Source organism: Toxotes jaculatrix, chromosome 21 (assembly GCF_017976425.1).
Source record: "Toxotes jaculatrix isolate fToxJac2 chromosome 21, fToxJac2.pri, whole genome shotgun sequence".
Classification (NCBI taxonomy): domain Eukaryota; kingdom Metazoa; phylum Chordata; class Actinopteri; family Toxotidae; genus Toxotes; species Toxotes jaculatrix.
The window spans coordinates 7,599,608-7,616,678 of NC_054414.1; the positions used below are offsets into that span (position 1 = coordinate 7,599,608).

The window sequence follows — 17,071 nt, forward strand, 5'->3', positions numbered from 1 at the left end:
CGTCACCCATGACCTTTCGGCCTCTCTCATCTGTTAAGCGTTGCTAATGCCACCCAGGACACCTGTTGTTGTCCTGACCCAAGCCACCTGAGTCTAAAGACCCTGCTCAGCCTGCGTTATTAACTGCTCATGTCACTCCTGTGTCACCTCACCAGCTTGACAGGTACCGCTTACAAGAGACAAGGTGATTTTAAACTGGTGTAGATTTGCCATCTGCTCAAACAAAGTCTACCGCAGATTTACTGCATGATCCGAGGACCCTGATTTATTTCACCCTCAAATACCAAATATACTTGAAATATATTAAAGAAAATATACTGAAAACACACAATGTCATGGCTGACAGATAAAACACAGGCTTTTGTAAATTCATTTTGCAGTAGTTTTATTTACACATTTTCATTTATTGGCAGAGCAAATAATTTTCAACACTTAGAAAACATTAAATGGCACTTATGTTTCCATTAAAAGGCCACAAGACAAAAAGTGGACAATGCTGCTGAAAACAGATTACATAAAAAAAACTGATATCGTTCTGGACTGAGACACTAAACAATGGAAAATTACACTACACATACAAATGATTAATGTACAACATGTACATTCAAAATACATGTGTGAGGGGTTTGATGGGTCTAATCTGTCATATTCTTTTGTTGAATGCTGTGTCTCAATATCCACTGCAACAACATCATCACAGATAAAAATATATCACAACATTGATGCTCTGAATATATTTTTAACACGATTCTCCATTTTAAACAAAGTTTTGTTCAAATGGAAAAGGCAGGGAAAAAAAGCACTGTGATAGACTCACTAGTATCACTGGTATCAGTTACACATGCGAAGAATAAAGCTTCCTAGTAAGGTAACATTTTCGCTAACTTGTACATAAGCCGAAAAATTAAATCAGCAGTAGTATTTCTACCAGAGGATTAAGTCTATTGCACACATGCTCCAGCTTCAGTACCAGCCATTACCACACAACAGATAAAGTGCCAAATAGTATTTTTCCGGTTACATTCAAATGACTGAACATGTCAGGATCAGAGGTCTGATTGATGTTGGCTCTAAGCCCATTCCCTGGTTAAGGAAGAGACATAACATTGGCCAGACCTTTAATCTTTCCTCCCACACAGCACGCAACGCCAGTTCACATGTTGAAGCCAAACCGTCAGCTAGTCTGGTCCTCAATGTATTTGTAGTAGTAGCAATACATGCGTGCGTCTGCACCGGACTAGAGTGGATTTTCATTACTTCACAGCTTTCAAGTGTAGAGGGACGTCAGGGTTGGTGTTAGCAGTAATACCTGAGGGGACCTTTTTGCTATGGTGGGTGTACTGAAGCTTGAAAGTACCTTAATCATGGTAGGGAAAGAAATGGCATGTAACTCTCTGATAGCCACCATTCAGCCTCCGCATAGCAATTTGCACTTTGGTGCGTTACCACAGATCCGATTGTAAAAATGTTCACAAATGTCATGTGAGTACAAGCATTTGATTTTGAGAGATCCTGTCTGTTCACAAATCCTAAATATATCTCTATGCAAAGCAGGTAAAACGACACTGTTACACATTCATGTATAACAGAAAGTCCATAAACTGCCTGACGGTTGGAGCAGACAATAAAATAAAAAAATCTGAACGGATGAAAACACCAGTTAAACAAAAGTGAATCACACAAGTAGTTTTTAAGCATTGGGCAGCCGCTCCTGACACATCTCCAGAGGCCGTTTGAAGGCTCCCCTTCCAAAAACCTCAACGTTGCTCGCTAACCAGGAGACCACATTCCCTGGGATGTAAGAGCTGCAGTTGGCCATTGACTGGATCTCGACCGGCTTCAGAACACGGTCCCAAATGTTCACCTGACTCAGCTCGCCCACGAAGGCCTGTCCGGCATCAAAGCGCCCACCCACCACGTCCTGTAAGGGCCATAAACGGGAGGATGTACATTTAAAGCACCATCAACAACAACACCATTATCAGAGGTAATTATCTTTCTGAGGTGGAGGAGGTTGTTGTCTGTGGGACCATGGATAGACTAGTCATTAGACTCTTAGGGTTTAATGTGTGTTTTTGCCTTGTTCTAGTCTGGTCTGGGCTGTACACACAGTAGCTACCATTGAGCTGAACTAAGGTTCAGTCCAGTATGGGACTGAACTAATAATAACAATAATTTGATAGACCTTCATGCTGGGATATAGAAATACTTAAACTATAATTAAAATTTAATTGAATAAAATGAAATTTGAAAAATATAAATAATTAAAACAATTTCTAAACTTAATTTTTCATGTCTGGTCTCTGTTGAAGCCCCTAAAACTGTGCCACATATTAAATACATATACACATTAAATCCCTTGTAAGCCACTGATTGGATTTTGATTAAACTTCTGAAAATGATGTTTTATCATTTTCAGAATGATATTAAGAAGGCCAAAGAGGCCACTACAATGCATGTGTATCTACTAATGATCTGTCTGAACTATGATCTCATTCCACAGGCTTACAGTATATATTACAACTCTATTAATGTATACTGTTGATATGCAGGATGCAGTATGCATGAAGTGATCCTTCATAGCATCATCTGAAGAACTTTGTTCCCTTCCAATTTGTCTTGTTTTACTGTGCTAACAAGACTAAGAGTCTACAGGCTGGCTCGCTGCCCTGTGAGGCTGAACGTATGCACAGAGGTGCTTTGAGGTAAAGGTTATGGTAACATGGCTATGTTTAGCAGGTGCACTAAACACAAAGCGCAGCTGAGGCTGATGGGAATGGGATTAGCTTTGCAGATAATAAAGCAAATAAAAACGTTGACCTGAAGATGAAAAGATGAACAGTTATGGGAATCAGCAAAGTTATTACATTTCATCCTGAGGGGAGTATGAATGTCTGTGCCAAATATCATGGCAATCTGACTCTAGCTAAAAACACATACTTTTAAATGCAAATTTGCTGGATTCTGCTTTTCACACTTTGCTGTCAAGCATGTAGCTACAAAATATCCCCTGATAAGAATAGTTTCAAACACTGCTGACTGTATTTGCACAGACGGATGCATCTCATTCCTCCATTCTCACATTTTTTAATAATGCACTGATTGGGCCAGAGGGAGACCACAGCATCTGTGCGCAGGGACTGGTTTACTGTTGCCTTGTTAATTGTTTTGTCACGATAACCTGCCACCATCTCATTACTGTTGCTTTTCTTGTTTCCATCTGCAGTTTGCAAAGGTGCGTCATAAGTAACACACTGCTTACTAGCAGAACTACTTGACATTGGTCTTTGAAGTGTTGTAACTTGTGTGCTCTAAAGAGTTCATGGCACATTGTGAATGTGTTTCGCTGTCTGTTCTATTTAAAATAATAATAATAATAATAATATTCATGTCACTTTATAAAGAAGAGAAGTCACTGGTGATGTAATTCCAGGTAAGTAGCTGCTCTCTTTGACCACGACAGAGTATGGACTGAATCTGAAGACACAGGGATGTGTCAGATATTTTTCTCTGACACTTCAGGGTCTACAACCACACTTCCTTACCTGCTCCTGTCCCAGGATGATGACCCCGCCAGGTTTGATGGGGTGCCAGGCTGCCAGGTTGTCACCGCTTCCCAGCTTCTGTCCATTTTGGTAAGCCTCCCATTGGCCATCCCGTGTGGTCCAGGAGATGCAGATGTGGTGCCACCTTCCATCACGTACCTCTAAAGGCAACTGGGCGACCTACGGTAACAATACATTGCACTCAGTTGTGGCTTTGGCTTTTCATTTTGGGACACAAATTGCACAGAGACCAAGGGAGTTAAGAAACCAGAGACCACTTGCCTTGTCATTGATGAGAAGTTCTATTGGGTTATTGCCCCATTCAATCAGCACAATTTCATTCGCTTGGCCCGGCACCCCGTATGAGAAGGGTGTGCCTATGCCAGGACTGGCACTAGACTTGATCCACATGCAGAGAGTGAAGGCGTACATCTCTGGCAGGCTCTTGGTAATGCGGCCATACAGGTAGTTGGTCCGCTGGGGGAGGGACAGCTTAAACTGCTCTGGGGACTTGAAGTCTCCTCCCCCTGTAATGAGACAGGTAGGGAGAAAAGAGAGAGAGAGAGAGAGAGAGGAGACAGGGAGAGGGAGGGAGAGGTGAGAGGTGTCTCATGAGGTTATGTCTTTTTTTTTTTTATAACTTGTTAATCTCTGCCTGGGACTGAAAGTGAAGAAAGAAAAGCAGCCCCCTACACATTTAGTTTAATACACAGACAGTCATGGTTTAAAACAGCCTCAGCAAAAGGTCCCTTTTTATGTAAAAAACGTTCATGTCTCTCACTTTTATTTCACCATCTCTGATTCATCAGAGCCTCTCAACTTCTTTATAACCCTGAGTGCCTTCCTCTGCCTCCTCTCCATTAGTGTATTACAGGAAAAATCAGGTTGGATGCTTCATTGGCATCATGTACCCATTCTCCAGTTTACTCATCCTCTCCACTAATGTGTTATGTTTGCTGTATGTCACCCAAACCTATTCCTTTCTCCAATTCACAGTGACTTCCCTAATCTCAAAACAATGCTTCATCTTGCTGGATGAACAGACACCTTGTGTTTTCCTGTACCTTTCTCGAGCTCACTGATCCTCTCCACCAGGGCGTTCAGCGTGCTCTCCGTCTTCAGCCTGTAGGCGGCTGTGGCGTTAGACAGCAGGCTCTTCTCCTCCTCCAGGTTGCTGACTTTCTTCAGGAGCTGTTTCTCCAGCTCCCCCAGCCGACGCTGCAGCAGGTCGCGCAGCTCGCTGGGGAATGAAGCGCCGGATATGTTGGCCCGCATTTGCTGTTGCTAAGGAAGGATGGACAGGACATTATGAGCAGGAAGTGCCCGGAGATAATCAGAGACAACGATGAGCCTCCTGAGAACTACAAGTGATGACTTACATCATCATTAAACAAGTTGTGATTCTTCTGTATGAGTGAATTACAGGACTATAAATATACTTTCAGGGTTTTCCCATCAGTGGAAGTTAGAGAGAAAAACATTCCCGTTTGTTGCTTTTAAATCACGTTCAGCAAAAATTCTGACACATTCTGAGTGACCTATAATGTTCATATTGTGAGCCAGTCGTTTTAGGACTGTGAGGAAGATACTGTACAAGCTTTTTAACACACTGTAGGTAATAAGGTAGGAAATAAACAGGCATAATCGGCCCTGCGTAACAGGAAGTTCCAGGTTGTCCACTTAGATAATTAATCTCTTTCCCACAGATACCTGCGTTTGATCTCCGCCATACAAACATACATTTATACGATTCTCATAAGTGCTATTCTCTTGCTGAGTTCTGAATCTACAGTGTGTCCTAATCTTAATCAAAATGTGGTTTTACGCATCGCTTTGGCACAGGGTGATACCTCGAGGTTCTCCAGCCGGTCCTTTAGCCCTTGCATGGTTTTTCCAAGACTGTCAATGGTGTCATTAGGATCTCTGGGAACATCCCCCATTGTGTTCTGCTTTTCTTTGCCCCAGGAACCCCCCTTGTCGTACTTCCTATCGTCGGTGGCTGAGGCGCACAGGGACAGCTTGGTGGTCAGCTCGTTGATGGTGCCGAGCTGTTTGGAAATCGTTTCTTTCTGCTGTAAAATTGTCTCTCGCAGCTGCATGACAGTGTTTCTGAGCTCCTCTTCTTGGCTCCCGGCGTTAAGCTCGGGCAACAACGTCACAGGGCAACTGGCATCGCCGCTGAGGGGTATAGCTCGGCAGATGTACCTCTTTCCATCGTCCGCCTGGCCGCTCGCTAGCTGACCGGAGCCCAGCGCACAAAAACATAACAATCCGTACAAAAGTGAGGACATAACGGCGGCGTTTACTGTTCTGGGAAGTCAAGGGAAAAGTGAAAAGCCAGACACTAATCCCTTAACACTCTCTAACTAAACCCAGTCTGAAGTTTGGTGCGTAAAAGTGTGCACTAAATAGGTCTACCCATAAAAACAAAACAAAAACATCACGTATAACTATTTCTACAAAGCAGGGCCATACCTAAGTAGCAAAATCAAGAAAATTCTGAGCAGAAAATCCGATGAGGGCTGAGTCGGTCACTGTAAGCCTGGTTAATGTGGCTGCCTGTGTTAAAGGGACTATTCCTGGCACAGGCAGAGCGCACAGTGTGGAGCCGATCGGATAGCTCCTCTAAGGAAAGAGGATTACCAAAAAAGGTGTCTCTGAAAGCTCCTGGATTGGTTGTAGTAGGCTGACGTAACCGACCAGCTGGGTCTTTACTTATTTTTTTGGAAAGTTAATTGAGACTGCGAGGAGCTGATTGTCTCACAACAATTTAGCCGATGATGGTGGTGCCACAAGGAGTGGAAAGGTGTGATCACCATCGATTCTGTTTGTTCTGACGTGGTAGCACTATATAGTACAGTTCCTGGATCATAGGTTAACAAGAAATAGAGAACATAATCAGCCCATAAGACTAGTGAAGTGATATTTACTCTAACACAGTTCTGAATAGAGAGAGTGATGCTGAGATACGGAGGCTTTAGTTTTGCCAGTCGTCAAAAACATGACAAATCATTCTACATGCAAGTGAGTCTCTGCAATGAGCCGAGCAGTGAGTGAAGAAACAGGATGTGGTGGTGAGCAATTAGCAACAGCTGCCTACCTGCCTGTGAAAGGTCAATAAAGCCTGGGGTGCAGACTGCAAGACATACCACTGTGCTTAGGGGGGATGATGAAGTAGAAGCTGTTTGAGTACACATTGTTCAATTTTGGGCAGCCATCTTCGAAAGGGAGTCAGTTGTAGGATTTTGTATTTGTTCTAAATAAATCAAATAAGGACAGGTCACTAAAATAACACTGTCATTTGAGTGATTAGATGCAAAGTTGTTGCTTTTTAAAAGGCAACAAATCTTTCTGGCAGTTTCAGACTAACTCAGTGGGTCATATCAGCAAACTGTCATGTCTGACTCATGTCAATGAAATATTTCCAACATGTGTCAGGTTGGGTCAGTTTGTACCATTTGAAATTGAAAGCCTTTATTCAGGTTCTTCTCACTTCCTGTAAATTAGAGGAGCTGTCAGCCAATCAATGTGCCCACACTGAACATTCTGCTCTCGCTGAAAGAACACCCCTTTATCTAAAATCCATTCATATAAAATTCATCAAAGGAACATCATTTGTGGTTTAATTTGTCAGTGGTAGAACAATTATTTAGAGTCTTTTCTTATGCTAAAGTACTAATACGAAAACAATATTGTTAAGGTAGTTTAGTTCAGTGGTTCCAAACCCAGGGGCTGGGCCACCTTCAGTGATGTGCCTAAAGGTCAGAAAGAAGAAAAAACTAAGTTTGGCTCCACAAACTTGTGTTCGTTTAAAAAAAAATCCCTCATCCTTGCCACTGTTTTTTGTGAAATATTAGACAATTGTACATCTTTGGGCCCAGAAATCACTCTGCAGTGTAAAACTCACAGACCTCTGACATATGACAAAAAGCTGAAATCAGACACAGCTGGTTCATGAAGGGTCATAAGACAAAAATGCTGGCAACCTCTGTTTTAAGCTTCAGTAATGTGATGTATTTTATAAGCTTGTCACCTGCAAGTCTGTTGCAATACTTTATTTTAGTCCCCCTATTTTTCATGCAAATGGAGTCTATAAATAATCAATAAATTGTTCATCATGCTCTGTTGTGTAGTTGTAATCAGAGACAAGTGTTCATTTATGTATTTGTTAACAACTACACCCAGTAAAGGCTGGTGTTTGAACTTAGTAAGTAAGTAATGAATGACAATGTAGTAAAACACAGTTATTATATAAAGTATGTTTTCATAGGAGACGTTATAATTGCTGATGAATACTGTACATTAACAGTTGCTTTTATTGTTAATAAAGGAGACGTAAAGTAAAGTGTTACCGTACCGCTTCACCTGAAACTGATGATATATCTGTCAATGTCCACGGTCTGAATCTGGCCTGAGGCCTTGGTTAGATGTCATACCCCCTCCTCTCTCTCTCTGCCCTCATTTCCTGTCTGCCTCTTCAGTGTCCAATAGAGGCCAAAAATGCAATGAAAAAAAATCTCGAAAAATATCAAAATGAAGTGGAGTAAAAAGTGCAATATTCTCCTTACAGTCCTTTTGTAAATCAACTTATTTACTTTCCACTGTTGTTAGTTTTAGTGCATTTCAAAGCAAATTAAATTGAGCAAAATGAAACCTTTAAGAACGTGGCAGATTTCACTGATGAATGGTGTTTGGGTTCATGGTTTCAAGGCAATGCAATACTTTCCACATTTTCATTTTAACGCATAAACGTGATTAAATACATTTTTAAAAACACGCGACAAATGTGTATTTCTTTAGATTTTGGATGTTGCGAGAAGGAAAAAAGAAAAAGAAAGAAAGAAAGAAAGAATCAAGGTCTGACAGCAGTGAGTAACCATCAACACCTTCAGTTTGCTGTGCACAGGGTTTGTGGTAGATTTGTTAAGCCTCTGCAAACCAATTACCATCATGAGTGACAGCCTCTGCCTCCCTCTGTTAAAGGGAGAATATTTTACTTTGACATCACACCTATATTCTGGTTACCAGGTGACAAAGACAAAAGCTTCATGTCAGTCCAAGATAAACTCCCGCTGATTAAAAACAGCTCCTGGAAATGGAAAAAATCAACTTTGATTACCCTAGATTCAATACTGTCAGCATGAAATTTAAAAAATAACAACCATATTCACATTTGCCTGGTTCTCAGACAACATGCCCTCTTATTTTGCAGACCTCAGGAGTGCATATGGGTAAAAAGAGTGTGTGTATGGGAGCTTTGAATGCAAGAATACATGCTCAGGGTTCATTGTTGATGATTCAGACTCAGTCTCAAGGAAAGTGCACTTCTTTCTATATGAGAAATAATGCAGTGGCGATCCGGCTTCATCATGAGGGCATCAGCAGCCACAACAGTGGACTGAAAAAACACAAATCTAATGGACAGATGAGTGGGTTTGGAAAGCCGCGGAACTAGTGTGTGTCATCCACTCTCCCCTCTCAGGATAAAGCCCCCGACAAAAAAAAAAAAAAAGAAAAAGAAAAAAACACTAATGAAATGAACAGGACAGTGCAATAAGCCTGAGACAAACATCTTTTAGCAGATCATTATTACTTAGGGAACAGAGAGTGCAAAAGAGAATGAGAATGCCACATTATATGTCAAATCACCTCTTACATTACATGTGACATTCACTGAAAGGAATATCTCATTCTGCAGTCTTTTGCCAGTGGGTTCATTCTATGGACGGAGGAGGCTGTGAAGGAGAGAATCATAAATTAAAACCCATTAGTAAAGCATGTGGACAAGAGGCAGGTTTGATAGATTAGGCAAGATAAAGAATGACTTTCATCCAGACTTCATTATTTCCAAATTTTTTCCAAAGAAGAGAGGCCCACTCAGTGCAAAAGAGAAGAGGAAAACAGTGGTTCAGAAGATGAATGCAAACCAAAACAGCCACTGAAAAGTCTATATTTTTGGGCATCTGAAAACAAAAGAAATATCCCAAAATATTCTAACAAAATGACCAACCCCCCCAACACAATATTCCCCAACTCCAGAACTCCTGGCTCACCTCTACTAAATGTTGCACATCTTTCCTCTAGCACTGTCCCAATCTTATGAAATTCTCAGTTATTAAAAAAAAGCCCTGAAGATCAGGATCTCAGGCCAGGTTCATATATTTAGTTCTCCTCAAAAACACACAGGTCTATAACAGGCATTAGATAGGAAAATAATGTGGAAGTGCAATGTTTGCAATGCTTCATGTCAAGTTCTATCCTTTTAGTTCAAGTTGATCTCAAGGTCTCACCTTGGTTCATTTCAAGAAAGGAAAAGTAGTTCCTGCTGTTTTATTATTCATAAAGGGTTGGAATTATTCTTCTTTGACTTTGAGCACTGAGAAATTCAGAACATGGAGTGTTTACAGTCCCACTGTCACCTTCAGAGCGCTGCCATCTTGTGGTAAAAACAAAACACACTAAGTAATGCAACAGTTTGAAGATATAAACTTTGTTCAGGTGTTATTCCATCCTTCATAATTCCTCAGCTTCACTTTATTTATAGTCATTATCACAGAGATATTTTGGCTCGCCAGGGTGTGAAATATCCCTCTGGATGGTGTTTATTCTCATCCAGGATAACACTTGCAATGTTGATTCAGTAGGAATCCCCCTCCTCTAAACCAGCTGACCTCTGACCTTTTATAAAAGAACTGCAGTGCACCTGGAATTAACTTACAGCCATTTACAAGTAAAAGTTGATAGATTGTTGTTTTAAAAAATCCATTAACAACTTGCTGACATTTATAACTGCTGACTTGTTGGCTTATTAGAAAGTGTGACCTACTGATGCTATTAACATTACAACTGCAGAACTAACGATTATAGGCTATAGTGCATAGTAATTTTGGCAAGACAAGGTTGCCTAGGGTAAATCCCGTGCCTAAACTGCGAATGAAGTTTAGAATTTAGAAAATATTTATGAACGATATATACTTAGTCAACACAATATTGCAATATGTGTTTAAATGCTTTGCCTGTCCTATATTTAAAAGGTACACCTCTATCAGAGACAACTATCGCCAGCGAGCATGCGCAGTTTCCCCCTCATTTACCTCTGTGGAGGAAGAAGACCATCGAAAACGATGGTCTTATAGCTACTGTTTTTCACTATGTATCCTTCCGGTGGTACTAGAATAAAATGTTTTGACCAACATAATCTATTTTCATCAATGTGAACAACGATTGTATCGTTTTTCTGCTTATATCTATGTCAACCCAACATAAAACAATGTATTTATACATTAATCGTGAAAAATGATAAACCATCCGCGGAGGGATATCACTCATCTTTGCCGGTTGCAGGCTGCGGGCAGCAGCGCGAGCGCGGCGGATACAGAGCGGCAGCTTCCTGTCTGTGGAGCTGGGTAAGTGCAAAGGGTTTGCCTTTTATCATAAACTTTGGCGAAATATTAAATATTTTCCAGCTCTTCCTGCATTTGAGTATCATTGGAGCAGTTTTTAAAGTTAAAAAGGTGTTTTCTCTCTGTGGCTTCTGTTTATTTTGTTTCTGAGTTTAATGTGAAGGGATGCATGAGCGCTTTCTTTCTTTGGGAAAGCTAGCTTGTTAGCAAGCGGTTGCTAATGTGTTTTGCAGAATTAATATCATATGTGACTTTTGTGTCTTATTGGGCATACGAATAAACGTGTAGGGCTTCTTAATAACAGAATGATTTTAATTTCGACGCCGAAAACCCAGTTTTAAATTTACAAATACTATAGAAAATATTGTGCTAGCTGATGCTTGTGATGATGTCATCATTGTGCGCCCACTAGGAGGCATGTTTGTGGATCTTTTACCGGCTTGTTTGTCAAATAGTCATTTTCATGGAACAACGCTGATTTATGCCTAAATGTTGAGAAAATATAACTTCAATGTCTTAATTTAAATTAAATTCGTTCCTTCATTTGTTTTACGTCTGTTCTTTGCTCTGATTTCTGCAGTGTTCATGAGATCACAGTGAGATTTGTGCAGACTGCTGTCTGCCCCCCTTTCCCACAGCAGTCCAGTCTGTCCCAGCTGGCACCATGGCCTTTGTGCCTGCGCCGAGCCCCACTGTGGTCGACCAGACCACACTCATGAAGAAGTACTTGCAGTTTGTGGCAGCGCTCACTGACACCAACACACGTAAGCTCATAGACGTCAGAGTGTTTTGCTGGACATGAGTGATTTAGACAGAAGCTATATCAGATGTTTGACAAATGACACAAGGTGGCCTATACAGTGTCATAAAAGGTCTGTTTGTGTTTAGTCACATTTTCAGTATGAAATGCAGGTTTCATTCTTAAATTATTTGTTACTGTATATGTGAGTCAGTAAATGAACGTACTTTCTCATGGGTTTGGTGTGAGCCCAGAAAGTGTTTTCCAACAGTACTCTGGCACCAACACACGATGTGCTTTGTCTGCAGCAATTGAAGTCTAGAGGTTTTCCTTTTCATGGGTTAGTGTAAATGGAACTTATCAGTTACTTTAAATTAAAAGTTTAATTACTTAGCAATTTTTATGGGTAGTAAGAAAGTTAAGGTAAGAATGACCAAAAGGATTTACACAAGAATAGAAAGAGTTTTGTAATATTTGTTGTTTGGAGTAGTTAAAGTTATTAAATTCAAAGAATACATTTATCATGCATGTTAATTATAACACACATCCTGTCATTGCTTTGAACTTTTTTCTACTTGTCCTCAGAATAAATGATGGTTCAGGTTAGGCACCTGTGCTCAGCATGAGCAGTGTGATGAGAGCGATATACTTTAGTCCAGCCAAAGGTACGAGTGTCTGGGAGAGTGTGTGTCTGTGTGAGCGTGTTTGGGTGTGAGTGTGTTTCTTCATGTACCTTTTGATCAGTCTGGACGCTGAAAGTAAAACTGATAAGATCTGAGAGTTCCTGCTGAGCACATGGAGGCGGCCATGAAAAGCGAAACTGTATCATTAGCAGCTGTAATTAATGGTATCACTCTGTCCTTCAACTTCCAGCTGATGAAACTAAGCTGAAGATGATGCAGGAGGTCAGCGAGAACTTTGAGGTGAGTTTGATGAATGTTCTCAGTGTGTGATTGAAAGGATTCATTTTCTTTGTCTCTGCTGATGGATTATAATGATTTCTAAGAGCTTTTATGGATCCCCAATAGTTTGGTTTTCTTAAGTTTTTCTTTAGTGGAAACTAGAAAAATATTGTATGTTTCTGATGCATTGAAGTAAGCAAACAGCAGCAAATAAAATTGTTGAGAAGAAGTTTCACTACCTTGAAACATTACTGTGTCTGATATACTGAGTTGCTTCATAGCATAACATGTGGGCTTGTCAATTTCAGAATGTGACATCTTCACCTCAGTACTCCACCTTCTTGGAACACATCATCCCTCGCTTCCTCACGTTTCTTCAGGATGGAGAGGTGCAGTTCCTTCAAGAAAAACCTACACAGGTATGAGGCTAAAGGGATCTGCACATCAATGTTCAGCATCTATTCAGGGAGAAATAATCAGTTATGTACTAATAGAAGTCTCTGTAGCCCACAAGGCAGTGCAGCCATAAGACGGTTATGGTTAGTTTAATAACATAGCATGATCAGGCATTCACAAACTAGTTTGTCACAATTAAAATCTCACATACCCACCTATGAATTAAAGTAAACAATTAATGCTCTTTCTATCAGTGTTGTTGAAAGTGATTCTGGTAAATCAGTCACTGAACTTCATCACAACACATTTGCTGAAATGAGTGAACATCACTGAATCTTATAAAAAGTGTACTTGAGGCTGGATTATTCACTTTAAAATGTTATCCATTTGTTCAGCAATTGAGAAAGCTGGTGCTGGAAATCATTCACCGCATCCCAACAAACGAACACCTTCGTCCACACACCAAGAACATCCTGTCTGTGATGTTTCGCTTCCTGGAGGTATGAGTCTTCTTCTTCTCTCACAATATAACGTTACACCCATTTTAATGTTTTGCACCATTCGGTAACTTTAAAACTGTATGGATCGTTTTACTCTCAGTGGTTGATTTTGCCTTATTTTCTAACAGCTAGTCTGTTTCCAGAGCTTAGTAAATGCACACAAAGTGCTGGAAGATTAATATTGGCGACCTGCCAAATGCTGCAAAATTTTGCCTGTGGCGGTAATGGCTTTGTTCTTTAGTAGACTTTGTACACAGTATGTCTAAATGGGTGGTTTTCATTGCTGTGACACAAATACACTGGATGCAAAAATGGTAAAGTTGCTGATGATGTTTGGAATTTATAACTCCATGAGCGTAGGCGGAAAAGAAAAATGAGTTATACATGCAGGTATTCAACACATACAGAAGCTATTGCACGGCCATTTCAAACAATTCTTTCCTTTTGTTTTTTTGCAGATTGAAAGTGAGGAGAATGTGCTGATATGCCTTCGCATTATTATTGAGCTGCACAAACAGTTCCGCCCTCCAATCTCTCAGGAGGTGAGTTCTTGAGTTGTGAAATAATTTCGAAAGTGATTTTGATAGGGCTGTCCTCAGCTTAAGCAGTTCTTAGCTGACTTATCATCAATTTGAAAAATCAGTCAGCTTGTTCCCTGAGTGTTTTGTCCTTGTGCTGATGAATACAAACGTAGAGAGCATTTTCTGGTCCAGTACAACTGAATGTGTTTACAGCTAAACACATTTGTTAATATTACTGTGCCTCCAGAGATCTCTTGATCGTTAAACTGTCCTAATTAATGACTAATACCTAATTTCTTATAGCAAATAATAACCATTAAAATATGAGTAATAAAAGTAACAGTTTTTAAGTTGATCAAAACCTGAATCACAAACAGCAGGGGCAATTCAGGTCAAATACAAGTAAGACATTAAAGAATGGTGGGTTTCCTCTCATTCTTTCTGAAAAAAAAAAAACAACTATTTGACAGTCTGGGATTAACATGTTTTCCATAATCCTCTCTATTCAGATTCATCACTTTCTGGACTTTGTGAAGCAGATTTATAAAGACCTTCCCAAAGTTGTTGTAAGTACATCCTTCACAGCAGGTGGCTTTTCATGATTTGATCCAGTTTTTGCTTGAGGCGTTGAATAACTTGCCATCATCCTTTCCTTCCTTTCCAAACACGTCTGTCTCTTTCTTCTTACCTTTAATGAAATTCCCAGTTTTTCTCTGTTGCCTCTAACCATCGATTCTCTCTATTCCCACCAGGCCAGGTACTTTGAGAACCCACAGGTGATAGCAGAGAACACAGTTCCCTCCCCAGAAATGGTGGGGATGATCACCTCCGTGTTGGTTAAGACCGCACCTGAGAGGGAAGACAGCGAAACACGAACAGTAAGCTATACTCCATACTGCATTCTTTTCCAGTACTGTCTATAACCACTGGATGGTAGTAGTGCACTGTTGTGGCAACACCCACAGGAGAGACCTCAAACAACCTTGTGGCCATAAGTCCACTTCTTTAAATTACCCTGTTTATGTGTTCTTCACTGCAGCAATGGTGTATTTCTCACTCTAACTTCAATCAGTCATTACAGTCTTCTCATTATGTTTCTCCTTTTCTTTTTGCCTCCAGCACACCATCATCCCTCGGGGGTCTTTGTCTCTCAAGGTGCTGGCAGAGCTGCCTATCATAGTGGTCCTGATGTATCAGGTGAATGAAACACTCCTGGACCTCTGTAAATATACCCAGCTTTTCCCACATTGACCTTTGGCGATGTGGTTTGATAATGGGAAAAAGGAAACAAGTTAAATGGATCACTACACAATGGGAAATCTGCTTTTTGCTTTAAAAAAAAATAATGGACAAGTATGAAATTTGCAAGTGTAAATTCAGAGGAAACACCTAAAAATGACTGTGAATTACAAGGTTTAGTGTAAAATACACTTTCTTTTCGGAGGTGGAAATTAAGTTGTCATGTATTGCAAAGATTTTGACACCACTTACTGAACTGACTCATCTGCAGTTTAATTGGAGTCATGAAAGTTCTAACATATTTTGTGCTAAAAATAACATAGAAAAATATTGCGTTTTAGGATGATCTCCTTCAGCTGTGATCGTGTGTGTGTGTATGTAAATGAGGTTAGTTTCTCATTAACTGGAATTGTGCGTTTGCTCTGTCCCCTCAGCTGTACAAGCTGAACATTCACAATGTGGTGTCGGAATTTGTGCCCCTCATCATGAACACCATCATGCTCCAGGTGTCTCCACAAGCCAGGTAAGTGTGTGTGTGTCTGCATGTGTCCGCACACACTCATATATGTGGGCTGTGTAAGTGTGTCTGAGATAGGAGTTTGAGTGTGCCTTTAACAAATTACATTTTCACTTTGAAATGAGTTTGAGCGTGTTTAAGAGAATTGATTTTTTTTTTTGGGCTCTTCCTCTCTCACACTAAGTTTGTTGGTGGTGCTGCTCGGCACTTTGCCTGCCAAAGCCGGAGTTAAAATCCATTTGGAGAAGTTAAAATTGTAGGAATTGGCTTAGCAGGAGGTGAAACCTCTCAGGGTAGGAAGAGAGTTGTGTTAAGCATTCTGAACGAGAAGGAAATGGAGCAGAGTTAATTTGGAAAAAAAATAATACCTCAGCAGAGTGTGGCAGGTATAGAGAGCATTTCTTTTTGACGTGCAGTAACAGCTGTGATGCAAACAAACAAGCCACCCATGTAGAATTGACTCCCATGTGCAGACGCACAATTTCAACCTGTGTAATTGCCACCGACTGCAGGTATACAACATCATTAACGTCTTTGATGGGGCTGAATGGCTTTTGTATGTAAATTGTGCTGTTTCCTTTCCAGGCAGCACAAGCTTTATAACAAGGAGCTGTATGCAGACTTCATTGCAGCGCAGATCAAGACGCTATCGTTTCTTGCCTACATCATTCGAATCTACCAGGTACGCCTGTTTGATGGCTGCATGTTGCATTGACCACTGCACAGTGAATAGGTTCAACGAGTTATCCTGCCTTACAAAATCTAGTTGAACTTGGTTTAACATTAACTACTAGCAAACACCCCATGAATATAAAGATGTAGATATAATGAATTAAAGATAGTTTTCTGGTTATCACTTCTTCGTGTGGGTGTCAGGTGATTGGCAGGAAGCAGAGTTTAATATATTGTGCTCACCGATATGAAGACACCGAAACTGGGAAGAATAAAGATAGAAGAGCCCCTTTGAAAAATTAAATTAAGACTTTATATTTACTTTGTTTTTTTTATACTGAACAAGAATGAATGGCACACATAGTTTCCTCTGAGGCTATCTCTTACCGTACTGACTGTGCACGCACACATTATCAGGGACAGTGTAATATAATAAAATAAAAACCTGCAATTGGCACAAACATTCAAAGAATACACTGATAATGCCATATAAAGAACCTCTAACTCACCTAGAAGAATTCCATTAGTGTGGGATTTAGTGAACTGTGCCTCGACAATGAAATTTAAATTACACTAAAAGATATTGAACCCTGGCTCAGAATGAGGTGTAGAAGTTTTTGTTAAGAAGTATTGGTAA

The 17,071-nt window shown here is 40.3% G+C and overlaps 2 protein-coding genes across 2 annotated transcripts in view; one reads left to right on the top strand and one right to left on the bottom strand.

Annotated features, from left to right (window-relative positions):
* Nucleotides 1-423: 423 nt before the first annotated feature.
* On the bottom strand, nt 424-5,836 carry nptx2b (neuronal pentraxin IIb). Its single transcript, XM_041067344.1, has 5 exons — nt 5,396-5,836; nt 4,610-4,829; nt 3,828-4,072; nt 3,546-3,725; nt 424-1,921 (listed from the first exon to the last, which is right to left on the bottom strand). Exons 1-5 carry the CDS (start codon nt 5,834-5,836, stop codon nt 1,691-1,693), a joined length of 1,317 nt encoding a protein of 438 aa, XP_040923278.1. The 3' UTR covers nt 424-1,690.
* Nucleotides 5,837-10,929: 5,093 nt separating this feature from the next.
* The window catches only part of LOC121201190 (transformation/transcription domain-associated protein), a 76,938-nt gene continuing 70,796 nt past the window's right edge, over nt 10,930-17,071 (top strand). Inside the window, exons 1-11 of the mRNA XM_041066896.1 lie at nt 10,930-10,951; nt 11,529-11,712; nt 12,561-12,610; nt 12,898-13,008; nt 13,381-13,485; nt 13,944-14,027; nt 14,516-14,572; nt 14,759-14,884; nt 15,126-15,203; nt 15,680-15,768; nt 16,348-16,444. Coding sequence (XP_040922830.1) covers nt 11,613-11,712; nt 12,561-12,610; nt 12,898-13,008; nt 13,381-13,485; nt 13,944-14,027; nt 14,516-14,572; nt 14,759-14,884; nt 15,126-15,203; nt 15,680-15,768; nt 16,348-16,444 — 897 coding nt within the window. The 5' untranslated portion in view covers nt 10,930-10,951; nt 11,529-11,612. The remainder of the gene's footprint in view (nt 10,952-11,528; nt 11,713-12,560; nt 12,611-12,897; nt 13,009-13,380; nt 13,486-13,943; nt 14,028-14,515; nt 14,573-14,758; nt 14,885-15,125; nt 15,204-15,679; nt 15,769-16,347; nt 16,445-17,071) is intronic.

What these genes read in the sequence shown, in the direction of transcription:
- nptx2b (XM_041067344.1), bottom strand. Translation starts at nt 5,836, where the DNA reads ATGTCCTCACTTTTGTACGGATTGTTATGTTTTTGTGCGCTGGGCTCC. An exon ending in ACCGGCTGGAGAACCTCGAG is followed by an intron (nt 4,830 to 5,395) that starts GTATCACCCTGT and finishes ATCCTTCCTTAG; the next exon opens with CAACAGCAAATGCGGGCCAA. An exon ending in AACTTCTCATCAATGACAAG is followed by an intron (nt 3,726 to 3,827) that starts GCAAGTGGTCTC and finishes TTGTTACCGTAG; the next exon opens with GTCGCCCAGTTGCCTTTAGA.